Source organism: Rhagoletis zephyria, unplaced genomic scaffold, assembly GCF_001687245.7.
Source record: "Rhagoletis zephyria isolate East Lansing unplaced genomic scaffold, Rhagoletis_zephyria_1.1 Rzeph_scaffold_00776, whole genome shotgun sequence".
In the NCBI taxonomy this organism is placed as follows: Eukaryota; Metazoa; Arthropoda; class Insecta; order Diptera; family Tephritidae; genus Rhagoletis; species Rhagoletis zephyria.
In genome coordinates, this window is record NW_016157860.1 from 31,076 (window position 1) to 53,326 (window position 22,251).

General features: G+C 34.9%; 1 protein-coding gene across 2 annotated transcripts in view; it reads left to right on the plus strand.

Annotated features, from left to right (window-relative positions):
* Dscam3 (Down syndrome cell adhesion molecule 3) overlaps nucleotides 1–22,251 on the plus strand; it is a 129,101-nt gene that overhangs the window by 31,069 nt on the left and 75,781 nt on the right. For both annotated transcript variants that reach the window (XM_017614109.1, XM_017614110.1), the window contains exons 2-3: nucleotides 9,697–9,890; nucleotides 12,821–13,073. In XM_017614109.1, the coding sequence (XP_017469598.1) occupies nucleotides 9,854–9,890; nucleotides 12,821–13,073 (290 nt within the window). In that variant the 5' untranslated portion in view covers nucleotides 9,697–9,853. The remainder of the gene's footprint in view (nucleotides 1–9,696; nucleotides 9,891–12,820; nucleotides 13,074–22,251) is intronic.

Genomic DNA, 22,251 nt, shown 5'->3' on the forward strand with positions numbered 1-22,251 from the left:
GCCTTCTTTTTTTGACTTCATCTTCATTCATTCATTTCTTCATCTTCATATTTATCTTTATTTCAAAGCTTAATTTCAAATGTGTAGTGAAACAATAGGCGAAACATGTCAAATTGAACATGTTGCAGCAACATCTATACACAATTCGAAAATGTTTAAACGACGGTTTTGGCTGTAATTTTCAACCAATTGTGAAACCATAAAAACTCTGCTCATCTACGGAAAAAATGCCTTTCCAACGGTGTTCTTGGTTTTGAAATCGGTTCGGTACAATCGCCAAACGAACGGAGACAAAATTTATGTTAGCGTATTAATATATAGATTTATTATACTTTGCAAAATACTTATGCACAAAAATTTAATTTATAAATTGAGTTTACAAATGTTTGATTTTATGAAAATTAAAAATATATATACATGTATTCCAAGTCCTTAGGATGGGTTAAATTATGTCTTTTTCTTGAAAATGTTTGGTTTTCTTACAAATGATGAGATGGATACGTAAAAAGAGAAAACTGGATACATTTGGATACATTTTTGGCTAGGTCGGTGATACATTTTCTTGAGCCGGCGCGACAACACTGAATGTATACATTTTTTTTTTTTGTAAATAATAAACTATATTTTTGTAACAAAAAAATAATTTTTGAGAAAGTAACTACAATTAAAAATAGCAAAAAAAGAAATTGTTAAAAGTCATCAATGTGTGGTGCGCTTATAATTATGATACGGAGTGTACATATGCATGCCCATACAAATATATATTTAGTTGAAAGCATATTGGTAGGTGTGCTACTTGATATACTATATAAGCTATACTACTATAGTTGGCTGATCCAGTCGCTGCTAGGTGTGGGTGTTGATTTTGTCTAAGTGTACTTAAAGTTGAAAAGTTTTCGCGGCTCAGTTATTTGTGGTGACGATGGCGGTGGGAAGGGATGTGGATATGCTGGAGTTAAGGTGCAGCTGCTGTGTTTGAACTAAGCGTAACTATTTAATACTCGCTTGCAGAAAAGTAATTTTCAACTGCAGTTGGATTAGTTGCACAAAAATATTATTCTTGATGGAATTTCGAAATTATTTTACAATCTACCTACAGTTGTACATATGTATATAAATACATACGTACATAAAGCTTGAATAGATAATCGTGGATTTAAATTGTGGCTGAGCTTAATTGAAGAGGTATTTATGTAGCAGTTTATATAAAAATTGGTAATGGCTTTGTTTATGTCAAAAAGTTTGATAGTTTTGTTTTTTTTTTTTTTGGAAATGGCTATGAAAACAGGGAATATCAAATCTACCACGAATGTCGGGAGTTATCTGATGGATGAAATTGTCTAAAAGCATAAACAGACGGCTGCGTTGATCCGGTTCACTGCACTTGATCCGGATTAAGTCCGAGTTAATCCGGATCAACGCTGCCGTCTGTTTAAGCTTTAAGTCTCGAACGCCTCAAACTACAGATATTATTTTCGAAGTAATTAGCGAAAGTCTTGCCTGACATTGGTTGAGCAGAAAATATTCACCAAGTTTTGACTTTAGTTTTTCCGGCATTTCTAAAAATTAAGAATTTGATGTCAATCTATGTATGTATGTATGGTCTGTCAGCAAAATATTTGGAAGCGTAAGAGAAAAAAATTCTATATATTAATACGCTAACATAAGTTTTAAAATTAAATTTTGTAGATAATAAAGATAAATGTGATGATGACGAAATAAATGACAACAATTGAGACAAAAATTTAAAGCGAAATTGAAGATAAAGACGAAAATCAGAAACACATATGAATTCTGGTAACTGAGAGGGTAGGATAATTTATGGAAATTTTGCGATACGAATAAATTCATTTATAAAAAATTTAATCACCGAAAGTTAACAAGTTTGCGAAATTTATCGAATCAACGAAGTTTATTGTTATCGAAATCTATCGAGCTGTCCACGTTTATTGAGTTATCGCAACGTATGGAATTATTCAAATTGATCAATGTTTCTTGAATTGTAGAGGTCTATAAACACACGGCAATTAGTTGCCGAAACTTACGGATAGTAATCGAACTATACAAATTTATGGGATTATAGAAATTTGTTAAGTTAAGGAAATTTAAAAAGTTAAAGTTTAAAAAGTTTAATTTATAACCATTATTTGTAGAGTTAACGAAATTTATTATCAAGTTATCGATATTTATTGATATACCGAAATTTGTCGATTTATCGAATCCAAGCTTTTGGATAAAAAAATATCGAGTTATGGAAATTTCAATGTTATGTAAGTTTATCGAGTTATCCCTGCTTATAAAATTTTATCGAGTTACCAGAGAGTAATGAGTTATCGAAATTTCGAAAAAATATGGAGCTATCAAAACTAACCGAGTTACCGAAATTTATAGAAGTATCCAAAGTTATATACATTTTCGAGTTATCGAAATTCAACGAGCTCTCCAAATGCACATTTATCGAAATTAGTTGAGTTATCGAATTTTGTCGAATTTAGGGTCGAGGGACATGGATGCGAGCATAAATGATTTGAGCGAATGAGGAAAAGTGTTGCCCATCCTGAGGAATTCTTTGTAAACCAAGAAAACCATTTTCAAAGACAAATTACCGCGTTTTACTTACAGTCACGGTAGCCTTCGTAAATGCACTTAGTTTAATAAAATGGTTCATTGCAGTTTTTATTTACATAAATATTTTGCAAATATAATTCCTTGCTGTCGTGCAAAGTACTTAAATGACATTCGCCATCATTAAAATTATTTTCATAAGAATTATATTTTAATTTGTTTACTTAAAAGCAAACATTAATGTACTTTTAAATCTACATACTTACATACACACTTCCTTATACATAGAGATACATACTTGCACCCATGTCTTCTCTCACATTCAAGCAAAGGCAATAATTGCCAGCTTGATGACTTGATGCTTCTAAACAACTTCTAAGGGTCGAGGGCACGAATGTTAGCAAAAATACATAAAATAACAAAATAAGCGCAGTGAAAGGAAAACAACCGGAAGTTCAGCACCTCCACATGTCCGCTGCTAAGCAAAACAAAATCTCTATTTAACAGTCACTTTTACGGCGCTAAGGGCCGTTTTCTGAAGTAACCTTTAACTTGAAAGCTCACTATATATTTAAAGGTGGGATTAAAAATAAAGCTATGTCTAAAGTTAAGCATTTCTATTATCGGTTTTTGACGTATGTATGTTTCCTGGTTGTAAATCAATTTAAAACCGACAAAAAAATGATTTACTTTAGACACTATCATAAACTTTAATGCAACCTTTAAATATAAAGTGAGCTTTAAAGTTACAGGCTACTTGAGAAAACGGCCATAAGCAGTGCGAATATATGCCAGTATAAATATTTATGTGTGTTTGTATGGGTGAAGGAGGCGATGAGTTGTGATTTTGTCTGTCTGTTCGACACTTCACATAGAATGTATGGTCGTAGGCACTTATGTACGTATGTACATATACATATGTACATATATGAATTTGCATGTATGTATACATAAGTGCAGTTGAATGTTCAACGTAAAAGCGTCCTTTTCAGAGTTTAAAAGCGGCAAAACAAACATTATCATGACACCCATACGTAGTGATATACAAAAGCGCTAAATTGCCAGCAGGCTTTTATTTATTCATCGCGTTGTGATATATAAGCACATATGTATATATATACATGCATTAGGGTGTTACAAGATATCCCAGAAAATGTTTCAAAATTTAAATAAAATTTTGAGGGTGTCTACCAAGGTTTGTCAAAATTAATTTTTTTTTAATAAAAACAAAATCGAAAAATATTTTCACTTTGACTAGCTTTAACTCAGCTAGTTTATGCATTTATATTAATAAGTTTCAATAATATGTTAAATTTATCACATTTCAAGACAAAATTTACAGCCGTATTTTAACAAAGTCACAAACCTTAACTCATCACTGCTGCGGTTTCTACTGCGCCTCAAAGTTTGCCGCTACAACACAAATTTTTAAGTTTTTGTGCATTTTTCTAACCGTTAAAATCGAATTTTTTGGCGCACAAGAAATCACAACAGTGAATAGCTAAGTTTTGTGATTCTGTAAATAGTTAGTCGATTTTATTTTCAACGACATAAAAATTAAGAGGAGTTGAGCTGAGCTAAAGTGGAGTGAATTGAAGTGAAGTGAGTTCAGGTGAGGTGAGTTTACATAAGTTAAGGTTAGTTAGGGTAAGCTGAGCTGAAGTGAGATAAGTTGAGCTGATATAAGATGAGTTCCGGTGAAAAACCATTACTTTGGTTGAGTTGAGTTGAGATGGTTTGAGATAAGTGAGAGATGAGATGAGGGGAAATGAGGTTATTTGCAGTGAGCTATGGTGAGTTAAAGTAAAATGCGTTCAACAACTTAACATAACTTAACATAACATAATATAACGAAGCATAGACATAAAATAAAATAACATGACATAGCATAAAATAAGAAAACGTAACATAGTATAAAATAGTAAACCACAAAATAACACAACATAACATAACAGTTAATTCTTCAGTTTTAACTTTTTCTTTGTCTGTATCTTATCTCTATCACTTGTCTATCTCTATCTTCTTGTCTGTCGTTTTTCAGCTTTACCTTTATCTTCATTTTTGTCTTTATGTTTATCTTCTTTTTTATCTTTTCATGTTTATCATTACCTTTTCCTTTACCTATAACCTGATCCGTGTTATCATTATTTTCTTGATTTGCATATTAATGACCCTTGTAATTATATTAAGTATTTAAATTTACCTTCCCTTTTGTCTTTATCTTAAGCATGTTTACTTTTATTTTAATTTTTACCTATAGCTTTACTTTCTTCCTTGTATAAATCTTACAGTCCTATTCCCACGCTAAAAACAAGACTCAACGGCTGACTACTGCCTTTACTACTGCGCCTAAATCTATGCCGCAAATCGATTTCACGCGCTCTAATGGTGACAACTGGCGTTGTTATTGTTTTCACATACCGAGTGCGCTACAATGCCGAATCAATGTTTGTATTGTGTTTTAGGCGCAGTAATTATGACAATAGTCACAGGATGAATTTGGGAATGCTTTGGAAATAACGCTGTTACTCTACATAGATCAGTGTCAATATTAAAGCATACATTTGGGAGGCATTTCCTCCTCATTTCAAATTTGAGTAATTTTCTGCACTTTTCAAGTTTTGCGGATACAAAATACAGAATACAAAATTCAGATGCTGCTATTTTAAGGGCCGCCCTAATATACAAAAATGTATGCATAAACACTTGTGCTTGCGTCTGTAAGTATGCGCAAGTAATCCTGACACCCGTTTAGCCTTTGAGTTTGCAAATATGTTGTCCTTTCGAGTCGAGGTTCATGAATTGGTTTGTGCGTTTATACGTTTGTACATATGCATGTATGTGTGCGCACATTTAATTGAGAATTTAAAATGATTTGTTTACTTTTTGAGCTTTTGTTGAAATTTTGCCTGCAGCTATTTTTTACGTGTGTGCATTGGACACGTGTACAAAGGCGCCAGCACTAACACAAGACAACACACACACACACACCGCCATGGAGTCCTTCATATTCTCAAGCGACCTACACTCAATTCTGATATATAGTGTGCGACTATAAGCATACCAAGTCTGACTGGCGTTGGTTGTTGTTTATTTGCGTCATTTCTAATGAGTTCGTATTTTTCGTGTAATTGTTAGTGTTGCTGTAGTTATACTAAATACCCACCAAACAATTTGTGTTGCCGGCAATAAGAAAACGTGTCGCCCTCGGAAACAAATTTATTGCCGGTAATATTGCCATCGAATCGATTTCCTATTACCGGTCGCTCTAAAACGTCCGCCGAAGGCAACTCGCCTGGGTGAGTCGTTTTCTTATTACCTGAATGAGTCCTTTTCTTATCGCTTCAGGCGATATTTGGAATAATTTTATTCTTCTTAATACTTCATTTATTTTTTTGTATACCAAATTGCAACTTACAATCGGAATTAATTCATTTTCTCGCTGTGAGACTTCCTATTTTTTCAATCTTGTCCTTGGGCATAATTTAGATGCTTTTGGCCAATGCTATTGACGCCATATTCATAAGTTTCCGAATTTTTGAGAACTTTTTTATTCAAAATTGACATGAACGAAGTGGTGTTGCCGATTTGTCACCACAGCAATAAATCGGTGAGTCGCCAGTTTGTTGCCATTGACGATTGTTGCCTATTTCTCATGTTTTGCATGGTGGGTATATACATATATGGATATGTTTCGGTGCTTACTTTTGCTGTTGGTGCTCCCGTTTTTCATCCTGTTTTGTGCGAGTTGGTTGCCTTTTGCTTAAGCTGCCTCAACCGCCAGATTTTGTCGTTGTTATTTTGCACAACGGCAATTGACGCGCAACGCTGAAGCTTTTCATTCACCTCCTTTCGCACTTGCCTATGCACATACTACACCTGCTTACATACTAGGGTGATGGACTCGGTATTTCGAAACGAGTTTTTTTTGGATATCTAAAGACGATTTTTTTGAAATCTTGACTTTTCGAATATCAAATAAACTGGATTTTCTTATTGGACAAATCGTTTGTTTTCATTTCATACAAATCTTGAAATCTCTAAAAAAAAATGTTGAGTTTTTCGAAGATTTCAATTTCAAGGCTTTTTTCAGTTTAAGGGGCATTTTTTGTTTTAATTATATCCTAGGTAATTTGAGGAAAAACAGCATCATAACAGGATAACAGGGTCATATTTGATTCTAATAAATAAATATTTGGCGCTTCTACGTTTTTGGGCCGAGCTTCCCCTCCAGTTCATGTTCTGCTTCCTGATGTTGCGACACACATGGAGAGATGTAGTTTTTTTTTATAGCAGAAGTACTCTTGGCGGCTCTTCATTGTCTGTCGAAGGGCGACCGCTAATAAAAAAAAAAATTTTTTGACGCTGCTGGGACCATAAATTGAACCAGAGTACGGCGGCAAGAGCACTACTAAAAATCGAAACGAAAAAAATGCAATAAAGTATTAAAAAAATTTAAAAATTATACCAAACGTGAACTTTTCCCAAACTCTTATTTGTTTTATTTTTAATCTAAAAAAAATGTTTGCATTGCGCTTTTCTAAATAAAAGCTATCTTTACTGTTAAAGGTTTTATTGTAATTTTTAGTCAACACTTCATACAAACAAGGCATTTTTACTGTATAAAAACTACTTAAAATAAACCCGGTTTATCCGGTGTTCTCTTAATTTCAAAATCAGTAGCTGTTTTCTTTTTTTAAATTGCGATTTTTCGAATAACTCCAAAAACCGTTTTTCGAAAAAGGCGAATAAGCGAACACCCTATTACATACTAGACACTTACATATGAGCGCACGAATGTCTCCTATACTCTGCTTCTTATGCTTTTGTCTGTGTATTTCTGTGTTGTGTGTTATTTGTACGCTTTTGTTTTCTTCAAATTGTCTGTCAACAAATTTGACATTTGATGTGCGGCGCCGTCGAGGCATTTTAGCCGCTTAAGCATTTCGCTTTTTTTTCATTCTATTAATACTTTTTTTATGACTTCATAGTGCTTTTGTTGACAGGTTTCTCATTGAAAATGAGCTCGCGTATTAAGGTTGTTATTTGCTGTGCGTGCCATTAAGAGTTTACGGTTATACTTGCGTGAACATGTAATCGAGTCCTTATTTAGAGTATCTCAATTTGTTATTCTTATGAGTGCCGTCAATTTTTGTTTTTCGGCATAAGCAATTTAGGTAAAACATTTACAGTCGTACAAATGATATCTACATTCGGTTATAGCTGCGTTGGCGAAATGCTGGGCATGGTTGCCACCTTGGCAATTTGTTACCAAATAAAAAATTACAACCAAATTTTTCGTTCATTACGTAGCACCGCCGAAGAAGTAGTCGGATTTATGCGACCCACAAAGAACAATTGTTACGATTAGGAATGCCACGAAACTGCAGAGAAAGAAGATGCCACTTATAGTGGACCAATATAAGGAGATAAAGAGGGAAGCGAGACATACTATGCCGCAAATATGGGAATGCGAAGATATTAAAATGCTGGGCGAGAGAAAAAATGTATTAGAAAGTTAGGCAACTTACGGAAGACCAGAGCGAACTCTTAAGTATAAGAAGATCCATGCCGACCTAGTGAGCGATCTCCAGAATATGAAATGAACTCTTTTGCACCCTGCTGAAAGCTACATCACTGGAGAAGATGAGTTTGAGACCCGTCGATGCCACCGATCATTGCAGGCCAGCTATTCAATTACAGCTTTGAGGAATTGAAAAGCTGCATGCATCAAAGCAGTTTCTTAGGATTTAAATTTGTAGACTTAGCCATACTATTTAGCAGTGTCTAGTTTACTGCGCCATTTTAAGTTTTGTGCTACATAGATTTATCTTGTGCCGAGAAGCATAATTAGTACTAAAAAAGGCGTGAGTACTAGGTAATCATGAAATTTGTTGTGTAAACATCACCAGTATGCGACTTTTTCATAGCCACTTCGGGAATAGTTCAGGATCATTTCGTGACGACATATGTACATATATATATATACATACATAAATTTGTTTGCGATTTTTTGGACTTGAAACAATTATTATGTAGTTTTACTTAATAAATTGTACTTATTTTATGAAAAGGAGTTCCAGGATAATTGCGTTTTTTTTAGATCAGCATGAAGCGAAAGGCTATGTACTTACATAGTGCTCCTTTTGTCGTGCCAACATCTTTTATATAAAGTTTGTTCGAGGGATATATCACACTCAGAGAAATAATGACTGGTTATATCAATATTCTCAAAAGAGAAGGTTTTGGGGCAAAGTCCCCCAGCGATACTATAACACCTGAAGTACATTTACAAAAGTGGTTTCCGAAGTACCATATCACACATTCTGAAACACATTTTACGGTGTCTGAAGTTCAATTGATTAATCTGAAGAACATTTTTCGGCTTCTGAAGTATAATTTACGAATCTGAAGTACATTTTATGGTTTTTGAGGTACAATTGACTAGTCTGTCGCTTTCTGAAGTACTATTAGAAAAAATATAGTTTCGAACCGCTCCGAAATGATCCGTAACTAGTCCTGAAATTGTCCCGAAATGGTCCCATATTAACTCCAAAGTAATACCGAAATAGTCCCATAATGGCCCTAATATTACCCAGAACTCAGCCCGAAGTGGTTGTGTAATAGTTCCAAAATTATACAGAACTAGACCCCAAATGTTCCTGAAGTACTCCTCAACTAGTCTTAAAGTGGTCCTCAAGAAAAAAGTCGTGAACCAGGCCCGTAACGGTCCTGAACAGGTCCCTAAACAGTCTTGAAATGATCACGACCAAGCAAATGGTCCTAAAATAGTCCAGTACAGGTCCCGAAATAGTCATTTGTACACACAAAAAGCAATTTCAAATTTTCTGCTGGGCTACACAAGGTTCAGTTACAAATTTTCTACTGGGTTAATGCAAATTTTACCCATACCGCGAGCTAAGATGTTTACATATAAAAAACAGACCAAGTGGCAGAATCGCAAAGCTTTTAACAAAAACATATCTTTATGAAAACTCAAATATGTATGTGTTGCTGAAATTGGATGGGGGTAAAGTTCTATGCTTTTAAATTATGTATACTCTAAATTGGAAATAGAAAACATCAAGAGCCATACCGAAACTTACAAAAATGTGTTTCTCTTCTTTTCAGAACTTCACTGAATATGAAAATTGTAAACTAATTGCAAAACCCATTGCAGTACAGAGTAAAAGGCCGCACTCAACGATACAAATTAAAAAGCGAACTGAATCGTAACCACCAAAAAGCCAAACCAAAAGCAGACGAATAAATACATTTATGAGCAACGATGAGTGTGTGGTTGACGACGGTATTCAAGGCGAAAGGTAAGTCATAAGAGTATGTACTCATTAAGCTGCAGCGTCACATCAATTTACACACACAAACACACACACATACATACTAATAAATTCATACACCCGCAGCCAAGTTTACTCTGTACGCCAGTCACATCATGTCAGCCTGTCAAGACGAATGAATTCCCATTGCCGGTTTCACAACGCACTTGTTGACATTAATAAGAACTTGAGCTCAATTTCATATTACATGAATACTATTTAACACAAGTATACTACACATACATATATACATATACACACACCGATCTAAAATACCCGTACTTATGCCCTGCCATTGAAAAAAAAAAAAAAACAACAAACAACATAAACCAAAGAACGCATGTGGGCGCAAAACAGCAAAAATACCAACAAAAACAAAAAAAAAAATGAATGTGAAATTTTGTGGAGCTGCCACATGCATCATCAACCAGCTGCGGTTACTGTTGCTGCACAGTTTTGTATGTATGCATCTGTCAAATGGCATGCCACGGGCGGTGGACTGCATATGCTGCATTCAGGCATTCAGGCGCATGCATGCGCTCGTACACAAGGCACTCGAGTCAGACATGGAGTGGCACTAATTTTTGTGTTAACTCGTACTTGAGTGGTAGGCTGTTGTGGAGTGAAGTGCACGTCTGGGGCACAATGCAAACATATTACCAAAAAATGCAACAATAAAAGCTGAAAAAAGTAGAAAAAAATAAAATTATAAAAAGGAAAATAAATGCTTAAATTTACAAAACCTGTGTATGAATTGCAATTTGTAGCTAAATACACCTACGACTGCATGGTTAACTATTTAGCAAATGGAAATTCGGCAACAATTTCACTTTGCCCACTTCATCTAGTTTGTTACGAAAAGCAGCGAATCCTTGTAACCAAATATGTACAATGGAGGATTTGGTTAGCTGGTTCGTTGCAGCGGTGATTACGGGCTCAGTGCATCTATCGGAGAATATAACTTTTAAATAGGCACCATAACTGTACTGTTTTTTTTTCTTCTTTTTAATGCGAAAAATAATCGTTAGTCGTTTTCATCGATGTTTCCGATCAAACATGAAGAGTAAAGTGTTTACCTTTATTTTTGCGGCCAAAAATAACAGTTAAATTTTTACTTATATTTTTTTGTTAAAAAAATAACAGTTAATATTTGACTTTTAGTTTCTATTTACAAAATGACAGTTAATATTTGACTTTTTTCAATCAAAACTAAAGCTACTTTTTGACTTTTATTTTTTCAAAAAAAGTCGATAAATAATCGTTTTTTTCATCGATATGTTTTCGATAAAAATTAAGAGCCAAATGTTGACTTATGTATATTTTTCGTCAGAAATAACAGTTAAAATTTCAAATTATTATTTTTTGATCATAAACAAAAGTTAATTTTTGACTTTTATTTTTTTTTTTGAAAAATAACAGTTAATATTTTAATTTTATTTTTTTCAACTAAAAGTAACATTTTACTAACGATCTTCGCATTGTTTTACTACAGCGTTCATTTGCAATTATAGCACAAATGACTAATGCCTTATTCATACGTAGCAATAAAAGGTTTCTAACTTAAAAGTTTACAAGCAACTAAATTTTAATTCTAATTTCAGATCGGATAATAAAAGTCACATTTTAACTGTAATTTTTGATCGGAAGAGCAAAAGCCAAATTGAACTGTTTTTTTTTTACTGAAAAATTACAAGTAAAAAATAAAGATTAATTGGTTACTTTTTTGAAAAAAAAAAATTTTAATCAATTGAGATTAATATTCCGTAGCTAACAAGCATCACACTGCTATAATCAAATATGATGTGGCCAAATTCTTTCCGTCTTACATGCTGAATTGACATTTCGAAAATAGCAGTTATTTTTGGCCTTGATATCTGTTAATTTTTTTCTATTTTTTATTCTGACTTTTGTATTCAGTATTTTGTACTTTGCGTATTGTATTGTATTTGTGTATTGTGTATTTTGTGTTTTATAGTTTGTGGTTTTTTATTTAGTACTTAGTATTTAGTATTTAGTATTTAGTATTTAGTATTTAGTATTTAGTATTTAGTATTTAGTATTTAGGATTTAGTATTTAGTATTTAGTATTTAGTATTTAGTATTTAGTATTTAGTATTTGGTATTTAGTATTTAGTATTTAGTATTTAGCACTTCATATATCGAATTTTGTATTTTATATTTGGAATTTTATATTTTTTATTTAGTATTTCGTGCTACTTTTTTGAATTTCTTAGTTTGTATATTTTTGGTATTTCGTATTTTGTATTTTGCATTTTATTTTTTGTACTTTATATTTAGTATTTTGTATTTAGAATTTTTTGTGTTTATTTGGTGTTTTGTATCTTGTATTTGGTACTTAAATTATTATTATTTTTTGTTATTGTAGTTCGTATTACGTATTCTGTATTTAAATTTTTTAGCTTTCATTTTTTATATTTTATGTTTTACTTAACAAGTCCAGACACTAAATTGCGGTCTTTTGTTGGAAATCACAATTTTTTTGAGCAGAACTACGACTTGTAGTAATCCACCTAAAGTTTTGACTGAAAATCCCGAAGCTTTAATTCACTCATACTTTTTACCTTCTCTTCTAGTAGAAAATAAGCCACTCTTGAATTCCATTAAAACGCAATGCAAGCAAAAGTTCTACCAATTATGAGCCTTTCACCACTGACAATCCACAAATTCGCCACTGCACTGATACTGTGCCACCGAACCGCCCACCACTTCATTAAGTACAACCGGCCTAAGTCCTTATCGTCCTGCTGGCACATGGCTAACCGCAAAATCCAAGCCGTTTCATATTTGCGCACACACCTACCTACACACATACTCACATAAGTTGATCTTTCATATTGTTTATGCTAACATCGCTAATGTGGTTATTGTTGTTATTGTGTTCCCTTATTTCATTTTAGCTACCGCACACAAATCATCGTTGCTGCTACCATTGTTGGCGCTACTGCTGGTCGTCGTGCTGCAGCCGCCACCAGTTGCCAAAGCCACAAGCGGCTTACGCGTGCCCACTTTCATGCAGGAGCCACCGCCACGTCTGCTCTTCAGCAATGACACCGGCACGCAGATCAGCTGCACAGCGCACGGTAATCCGCCGCCGGTGGTTTCGTGGGTACTCAAGGACGGTACGATGGCGACACAGGTGCCGGGACTCAGGTGAGTGTGAAGAGGGAGAGCGGTGCGCTGCTGTTGTCGTTGGTTATATGCCGAGTGCGGATTAACTCGATTAAGGTTCACATTGTTGTGGCTTCCGTATAAGTGTGCGTTTTCGTGAGTAGATTAGATGGGAGGCGTGGGTGAAAGTAAAAAAGTGGCAGCGGATAGCGGGGTAGATGAGATTAAGAAGTGAGCGCAAGNAGCGGTGCGCTGCTGTTGTCGTTGGTTATATGCCGAGTGCGGATTAACTCGATTAAGGTTCACATTGTTGGGGCTTCCGTCTAAGTGTGCGTTTTCGTGAGTAGATTAGATGGGAGGCGTGGGTGAAAGTAAAAAAGTGGCAGCGAATGAGCTGCAAGCGGATAGCGGGGTAGATGAGATTAAGAAGTGAGCGCAAGTAGACCGGGCAAAGTGTGCGGAAGTATGTTTAGAAGCGCTTATAGTAATTTTCTTGTAATGTCTAAGTTCATTTTGTGTGTGTGAGTACTGCTGTTGACAGAAAGTTTTGTGGCAAAGTGCTGTCATCAACGTGTTTGAAGTTTTGTTGCAAACTTCAATACTTTAACTATATATGTATTATCTGCGTGTTGTTGCTTGTTTGTTGTTATGGTTGTAGTTGTTGCTGTTTCTTGTTGTCAACACACAAAGCTTTTGCGCTTTTCATTATAAAATTAAGATATAATAAATGGAATTTCTGTGGTTCCACATTGCTGTCTTGCTTGCTGTTGTGTTGCCATCATTTATGTGCGTTTCTTGTTGCTGCTNAGTAGACCGGGCAAAGTGTGCGGAAGTATGTTTAGAAGCGCTTATAGTAATTTTCTTGTAATGTCTAAGTTCATTTTGTGTGTGTGAGTACTGCTGTTGACAGAAAGTTTTGTGGCAAAGTGCTGTCATCAACGTGTTTGAAGTTTTGTTGCAAACTTCAATACTTCAACTTTATATGTAGTATCTGCGTGTTGTTGCTTGTTTGTTGTTGTGGTTGTAGTTGTTGCTGTTTCTTGTTGTCAACACACAAAGCTTTTGCGCTTTTCATTATATAATTAAGATATAATAAATGGAATTTCTGTGGTTCCACATTGCTGTCGTTTGCTGTTGTTGTAGATTTTGCTTGCTTGCTTGCTGTTGTGTTGCCATCATTCATGTGCGTTTCTTGTTGCTGCTGTTAGTATATGGTTTTTAATTAGCGTGGCAAAACTTTGTTGCCACTTTTACTAAATGCATAACAACACGCAAACTCTGACAGGGGCATATGCACACATACACACACACACACACACACACACAAGCAGACATTTGCACAGCCAGCAGTGGCAAATACGTGGCATAACTTACACTGAGCGACGCGCTTGTAACTACATAAATATACACGCCAACAAATTTACACTTGTAGCATGTGGCAAGTAGCTGTTGCTTGTTGCTTCAGTTGTGGCTGTGATATTCATAGTTGGTTATAGTTGGACTTTGTAGTGTTTTGTTTTTTGTTTGTGGCGCTATGGTGGCACGCCAAATACGCAGTAGTAGTAGTAGTAGTAGTAGTTACAGTTGCAGCTGCAGAGGTGTAGTTGGTGTTGGTGGGACGACAGTGTTTTTTGCGGTTGTCCTGCTTGTTGGTCACCACTTGGTACTTGATTCGCTGTCAGCGTGCTACTCATGCCACACGCATAGACCTAACTACATATGTATGTATATAACTCCCTGTGCCACTCGAACTACAAGCAACAGTCAGCCAACTACTAACAGTCGGCCACCTTCGATGCCTAGCTGCTTCAGCGCCTTTGCTTTTGTGGCCATTTTTTGTCATTACTCCATTTTCTATTGCATTAATTTTTTGTTACATTAGTGTGTGTGTGTGTGTGTGTGTGTGTGTCGCTACATGACCACAGCCCGTAGCGTGTGCAACAAGTTTTATGCTTAACATGCCACAAGTGCGCTTTGCATAATTTTTTATTGTGTAAACACAATTTTGTTGTCATTACTTGTGCAACAGTGGCTATTGCCACTTCTGCCGCCACTTGTCTGCTTTATTTCTCTCTCTGCCGCCCCGCACGCTGGCGTACTCCCGCTTGAGCGCTCACTTTTTTAGTTGCCAGCACTTTGTTATGTTGTCCTTTGGCCGTTGCATAAATAATAGTTGTGGATGTGGTTAGTGGCATGGATGTGCTAGTGGTCCGACCACTACCTCAATAACAATGTGGTTTCTTTGTTCTGCCACTGTAAATATATTTATACATAAATATTTACACATATGCAAATGATCTATGTACATATGTATGTGGGCAAATAATGTTTGCAGCAATTTAAATGACTTTTAGTTGTGTTATTAAATGTCGAGTATGACATAGAGGTTGAGGTATAAAGTTACTTATAGTAATGGAATAAAAGTTTGTTTTTAAATTTTTGTAAACAAATAGGCATCACTTGTCGGATACCATTAGAAAGATCTTGTTGTAGAAAAATTAGGAAGATAATTTTTTTCTTACTTATTTTTTCTTACTTATTTTTTTCTTACTGCATCAAAAAGGAAATTAATGTTGAACAAGTATTTAATAGAAAAAGCAAGAGCCCCTGGGCCACACTGGAGAAGTAAAACTTACGTTACATATCTTGTTTGTCTCCATACCCAATAGTTATACATACATACATATACGTTTGCTTAACGTTATATTTTATCTTTTTTCTATATACATTTATGCTATTCTGTTTTCCTTTATATTTATTTTTATTATTATACTCTATTGTTCCTATAAAAGTAAAGTGTTTAAATTTACCTTGGTCTTCATCTTTGTTTTTATATTTTGTATCTTTGTTTTAATATTTTCCTCATCTGCATATTCGTCTAGATGATGTGAGGTACGATTACGTGATAAGATGCTATGTGGCGCGATATCATGTGAAGTGATGTGATAGCATGTCATGTCATGCGAAATTATGTCATATCACGTGATTTTCTGTCATCTGATGTCACATCATGTGCATCGATAACAAGACCGACAAAATTATCGATAGCAACAACAATATCGGTATCTTTTATATCTTAGCTTTTATCCTTTTCTTCATCTACTTAACATGCTATGCGTTGTGATGTCAGATAATGCGATGCAATGTGATGTGATTTCATGTGATGTAAAGTGAAGTGATGTAATGGGATGTCATGTCAAGCCCAATGATGTCATACCATGTGATGTTCTGTCATATGATGTCACATCATTTGTATCCATAACGAGGTCGATAGTACCTGATATCTTTACAGCGATACTTAAAATGAGTACTATATCGATACTTTCGGCTCATATTTCAAATTCGGAAAAACGGTGCCAATCTAATGACCTTGACACTCATATTTTAATATTTCGTACATTTTAGGAATAAGTTAACAAAATACGACATTTCATACAGGTAGAAATCCTTTTCAAACGTATTTTCAAACTAAAGTCTTCTTATTTCTCTTTCGTCTAACATTGTAATAAATATTTCAATTAAATTGTGAATTAATATGAATTGGATTTTTCAAATGCGTAGCAACCCTCCTAAATAAGGGTCAGAAATAAAGCCTTTTAAAACCCATTTCGACTGATATCCATTTTTTAACAGGTGGCAACCTTCTCCAAATACGAATGTTTAAACTAAGGATCTAACCCTAAGGATGGTAACCCTCTTCAAAATATTTTCAAGCTAAAACTTTCTTAAATAACCTTCGTCTGGCATAGCGACACATAGTCTATTAAACTGATGAATTACATTTTTTGAACAAGTGGCAACCCTCTAAATATAGTTGAGAAATAAAGCCTTCTCAAGCCCATTTCTTCAAAATATTTACAAATTATTACTACTTAATTCTCTTAATTCAAATTAAATTTAACTTTTTAAACAGGTGGCACCCTTCCTAAAGTAAAGTTAAGAAACAAAGCTTTTTACAACCATTTCGATTGATACGCATTTTGTAATAACTTGTTTAAGTTTTTATACAATTTGAACAAAATTTTTTTAAATGTGACAACTGATTTCGAAAAAGTAAAACCTTGTTGCACATCTGCAGTCCGAGCCCCTTAATTTTACACTTCATTTTGGAAAATCGAACCAACGGTGCAGATGTTATTATTTGGACAAAAAATCCCTTCGCGTATTATATCTGTGGCCATAAGCAATAACCGCCTAAGTCGGCTTAGGAAAGATTTGAGTTATGTATGCTATCGTTTTGTGCAACTACTATTTGATGTGTATGTGTAACTCCCATCTCGTTACCTAGGCTATTTAAAAAGTTATAGTTGAAAATATTTTGGTTACCGCATAAGGCTAATATTACAATTCAAATCTTTCAGGCCTTATTTCACGTATTTAGGTTTTCGACTTAGGCGGTTATTGCTTATAACCATAGATATATATATAGATAAATTAAGTATTTGAACATTTTTGTCCTTAAATCGTTTATTTAGGCGAAGAAGTACCAAAATTACAATATTTTTCTATCAGTCACTAGAAAAAAATCATAATTGTTGTTTTAATAACATTTCGAAGTTTTCAAGTGGAATATTCATATTAGCGGCAATGGACGTTGACATCAAATACCACGTATCGGTGAAAAAATGGCAGCATGCAGAATGTCTGTCGCAGATATTTTGTAATTTTTGAATATTAACGACTTTTTCATTTTAAAACATTAAGATACTTCAAAATGTCAATATTAAACGGTGAAAAGGTTTATCTTGCCAGCATTTTTATTGGCACACTCAAAATTCATTTCAAAAATATTCAATTACTTTTAAAATACATAATTTTTAAGTTACGGAGTAAGAGTAAACGCGTTAGCTGGTTGTGTATGGTGCTACAGGGCGTATACGTTACAAACATACTTTTTTAGTATACCTTTTTTAAGTTTTAATTTAAACACAATTTCGGGATGGAATCTTGTTCTTTATGCAAAACTGAAGACAATTTATGGTCTAATAGTTTATTTCCACCAAACGCTTAACTGCAGTTGAGAGCTCAGATAAGCTCCAAGAATTTAAGAATGGGGTGATCGGCAAGGTTGGTTTCTTCATTTTAGCTTTTTTCCTTTCGTTACCTTCTACTCAATAAGTAAAATTACCCTCTTCGAATTGTAATCTTGCTTTTTCAATAGGCATAAACTGCAGTTAAGGCTTGGTGGAAATCGACTATAAGATAAGTGTGCCACCATATTCGACCAAAAACGCGTTTTTGTCGAAAAATGTAACAACTCGTGAGATGTGCTCATATACTTACGTTCTCGATAAATATAAAACAAATCGAGCCATAAATAAGAGATTTTCTAAATATCTTATGTAAGTAATATACGTAGATGCAAGATCGCATTTAGGATTTATGATGGTGTCAGACAAAAGGCACACTTCACACTTCGGCGCTATTTCTATGCATATTCAACCCCATCCTTCTTTTAGTCGTCGTAATTACGACTTTTATAAATAACTGGACACCACATAGCGGTTGTATTTTTCGCAGACGTGTATGGAACTAGCTCTGGGCTTTTCGGAATTATTTTAAGACTATTCGGGACCAGTTTGGAAGTAGTTCGGTCACCGGATGTTCACACATCAAACTTCATGAGTACCTTGTACTCACGCCATTTTTCAAGCTATTTGGCCGGAAGTTTGTTAAATATTCAAAATATATTTTTTTTCACTTTCCACTTATTGAATTTTTTTTGGTTGGTATTTTACTGCAAACAAGTTTTTTTTTTGGCAATCAGGTACTAGAATCAACAACAAAATACATGTATGCTTCTACCTGCTCAGTTTGCTTCTTCTCCTGAAAAAAAATCAAGTTGACATGGACTCTACTTGGAACAATTATGCAACTTTTTTCTTAGTAAAATCTTTAATAAAGTTGATTCCACAGAAACCAACAAGAAACAAACTTCAATGGGCTAAGCTAAAGGGGTGCATTAGTCTATCTACGCAAATGCAAGCACTGGGCATTTAGGGTGTGTCTGCAACATGCACGCCTGCATCCAACCAAAAATCGCAGAGAAAACTTAGTTCCCGAGAAAAAAAAACAACGAAAAACATGTCCTACAATTTCAAATACATACCAACAGACATTTGCTGAAAGCGGCGTGATTTCAATGCACACATTTGTGCAAGTCAAAGAAGAAATAAAACACAAAAACAAAAAAGGAAATTGCACACACTTGCATACATATGCAACGACATTAAAAGTCCTTCTAGAACTGCGTGCGTGATTCAGACAAAAGTTTCAAATCTTAAGCGCTGCTGCAAAGGATACAAAACACACATACATAGATATGACATATTTGACGCAACGTTCCTGGCTGCGCTGCAAGATAAATAAACTTTAAAAGCTAAGGAGTTTTTGTTGCAAGTCAAATTGTTGCCATGATGTTGTTGGTGTAGTAGAGATTTACGAGTACGTACGGCTTGAATGTGCTGAGCGCTTATTCTTAGAAATAATAGACATACAAAATAGAAATAAACCAAAAGAAGTATGCGGGGAAAATGCGGCGCACAGAGACGCCTGTCAAAATCAATGTTGAGGTTTTGATATTGCGGTATGACACACAAAAAAAAAAACGAAAAAAAATGAGATAAAAAATTCACAGACACACATAAATTTACACTCAACGCGCAGCTATAAAAAAAAAACCCCACTGCTTTACGTTTCTTATAGCGAAAAAAGTAACAAAATATGAAAGGAGGGAAATAGAAAGCATTGCCAGTGAGAAAAGAAAACGCAACATTCATTTGACAGAAAACATGAATAACCGACAATACAGAACAATGAACCTCCACTGCCACCGCTGTTGCTGCGATCTAAAAATGCTGAATGGCTGACACGCCAGCAGGGCGGCAGGCAGCGGAGGAGGAATTCTTTACAGAGAGGTTCTCTCGCAAAATGTTACTTGCAGCATAATACACTTACACAAATACATTCACACATCTATGAAAGCTGCGCAAGTGCTTGAATGTGGGCGGCGGTGGGGTGCGGTGCGGTGCATATGTGCAAGACAAAGCTTTTGCGATGATTGTAGATATAATGTGGGGAGAGCTGTGAGCGGGTGAGTGGCAGGAGCGAGGACACGCTGGAAATAGCGTAAAAATGTGTAGTTGAAATGTCGAGTGGTTGATTTGAAGTGTGTGGTGGGGTTAAATGATTTATGCTGTCATGACTATTAAGGACATTAAAACGTCACCGATGGATATGTGTTGGCTGTCTGGTTGCTGCTGATCTCTTTAGCTGCTAAACGGAGTGGGGGGTTGTTAGCTTGATGAAATTGCTAGCTGATGGAGGAGCGGCTATCCTCATTGGGGGTGATGCAGTGGTAACTGTATTTGAAAGTGTTTTTGACAGCTTTTGACGAAGATACTCCCAGCTCGCATGTGAGTGTGTGCCTTTGCTTCAAAGCGTACTCGTATTTGTGTTTGTACTACACACTGGCAGTTGAAAGTAAAAATATCTCAATCAAAAGTGTTTAAGATTGAATGCAAGTGTGAGATTTCTATTGTACAATTTTTATTTTCTTGGTTTTACTTAGTCAAGGAATTATCACATAATACGACGAGGTTATTTAAGCAAGGGACTTGATTTTATTTATCTAACGGAACTGCTTTTTACAAATCCAGAAGATATTTATACTGGCTTATGTTCCAGTTTTGTTGTTAACTTTTTATGCCCATTGAGGAAGTGCTTCATTAGTTAGGTGGAGTGCAAAAGTATATACTACATATATCTATTTGCTAAATTGCAAATTGAAAGTGAAAGTGAAATCCATATGTATGCTTCGATTAAAACTTTTTTTTGATATGTATATCCCATTGAAAATTATGTCAAAAGAGGGAAAGACAGTCCAAAATGTCTTAGTATAATATTTCTTCTAAGTTTGGTACAATGATTTCTCATGAATTGCCTCACTCCAGTATGTTTGCATGTATGTATAAAACAACATTTATTGGACCAAAAAGTAGTGGGCAGGCACTGTGGCCTATGATAAAGTCCGCTTACCACCTCTGCATGGTTGCAAGCAGTGTCCAGGGGGTGCACCAGACTAGCCTGAAAATACTTTTAAGTCCCATTAAAATAAAACTTAAGAAAGTTGTATTATATGGCAGTTGAGAAGTGCATGTGTAAAAATTAATAAATTGCATGAAGGAAATTTTTGCACATGCAGCAGTACATAGCATGCATAAAGGCGCCGGGTGTTAGCAGTCGCGCCTAGGCAGACCCTGAGTCTGATTGTGATGAATGTCATAGCAGTGGTGATGATTTCAAAACAAGAGCTGTCAGTTCCGTTTAGTTTCAGATTTAGTTAGTGATCGGTACGGATTATCCATCGCATTCATGTGCTGTTGGCGTTGGTGCAAAAAAGGGTACGTCATTGGTAAATTGACAATACAAAGATGCAAATGTCTGGGAGCACAGAGAGGTCTTCGTGTGGTTGCATCTAATAAATACCTAAGAAATATGCGAAGCCTTTATTTTTATGGACAAAACTGCTGTGCAGGCTCAATCAATCTTTCACGGGCCTTAAAAAGCAGCGATTAGAAACTGAATGATCAGAAATCATTCAAGGAGGACTCGCCTACCTTGGGCATAAAAGTAACTCTTATCACCCTCCAAGGCTTTAGGCTAAACACTTCAGCTTTGATGAACAATTGTTATCTCAATTTAAGACAACTTGAAGATTGGTTTATAAACTCTCTCATTTTGTGTAAGTGAATGCGTAAATTTTAGCCAGAAACATTTATAAATGCATTTTTAACTGTTTCATAAAAACAGTTGGAAAAGGTTTAATTAATTATCTGGTAGTTTTTTGTGAATATTTCCAAATATTTATGCTAAGCTCGCTTTGATAACGAGAATTATAATAGAGCCACCCCACCCACATTCAGTTCCAGTCCACAAATTATTTATATACATCGTGATAATGATGTAGTGAATATTTGTATGCATATTCAAAACATTTTTTTTATCATTTTAGTTTTATAAAACTTAGTTGAATTAATATCTCAAAGTAAAAATTATTCACTGAACTGACTTTGAATAGCTTTGAAAGTGATTTTCTAAAAATTATTTTGTTGTACGAGTATGCATGTGTATATGTACCTACATCAACTGTCCAAAACAGCTAAGCTGCAAAATTGCAATCAAAAGCTGATAGATTGTAAAATTTTAAATAGATAATAAA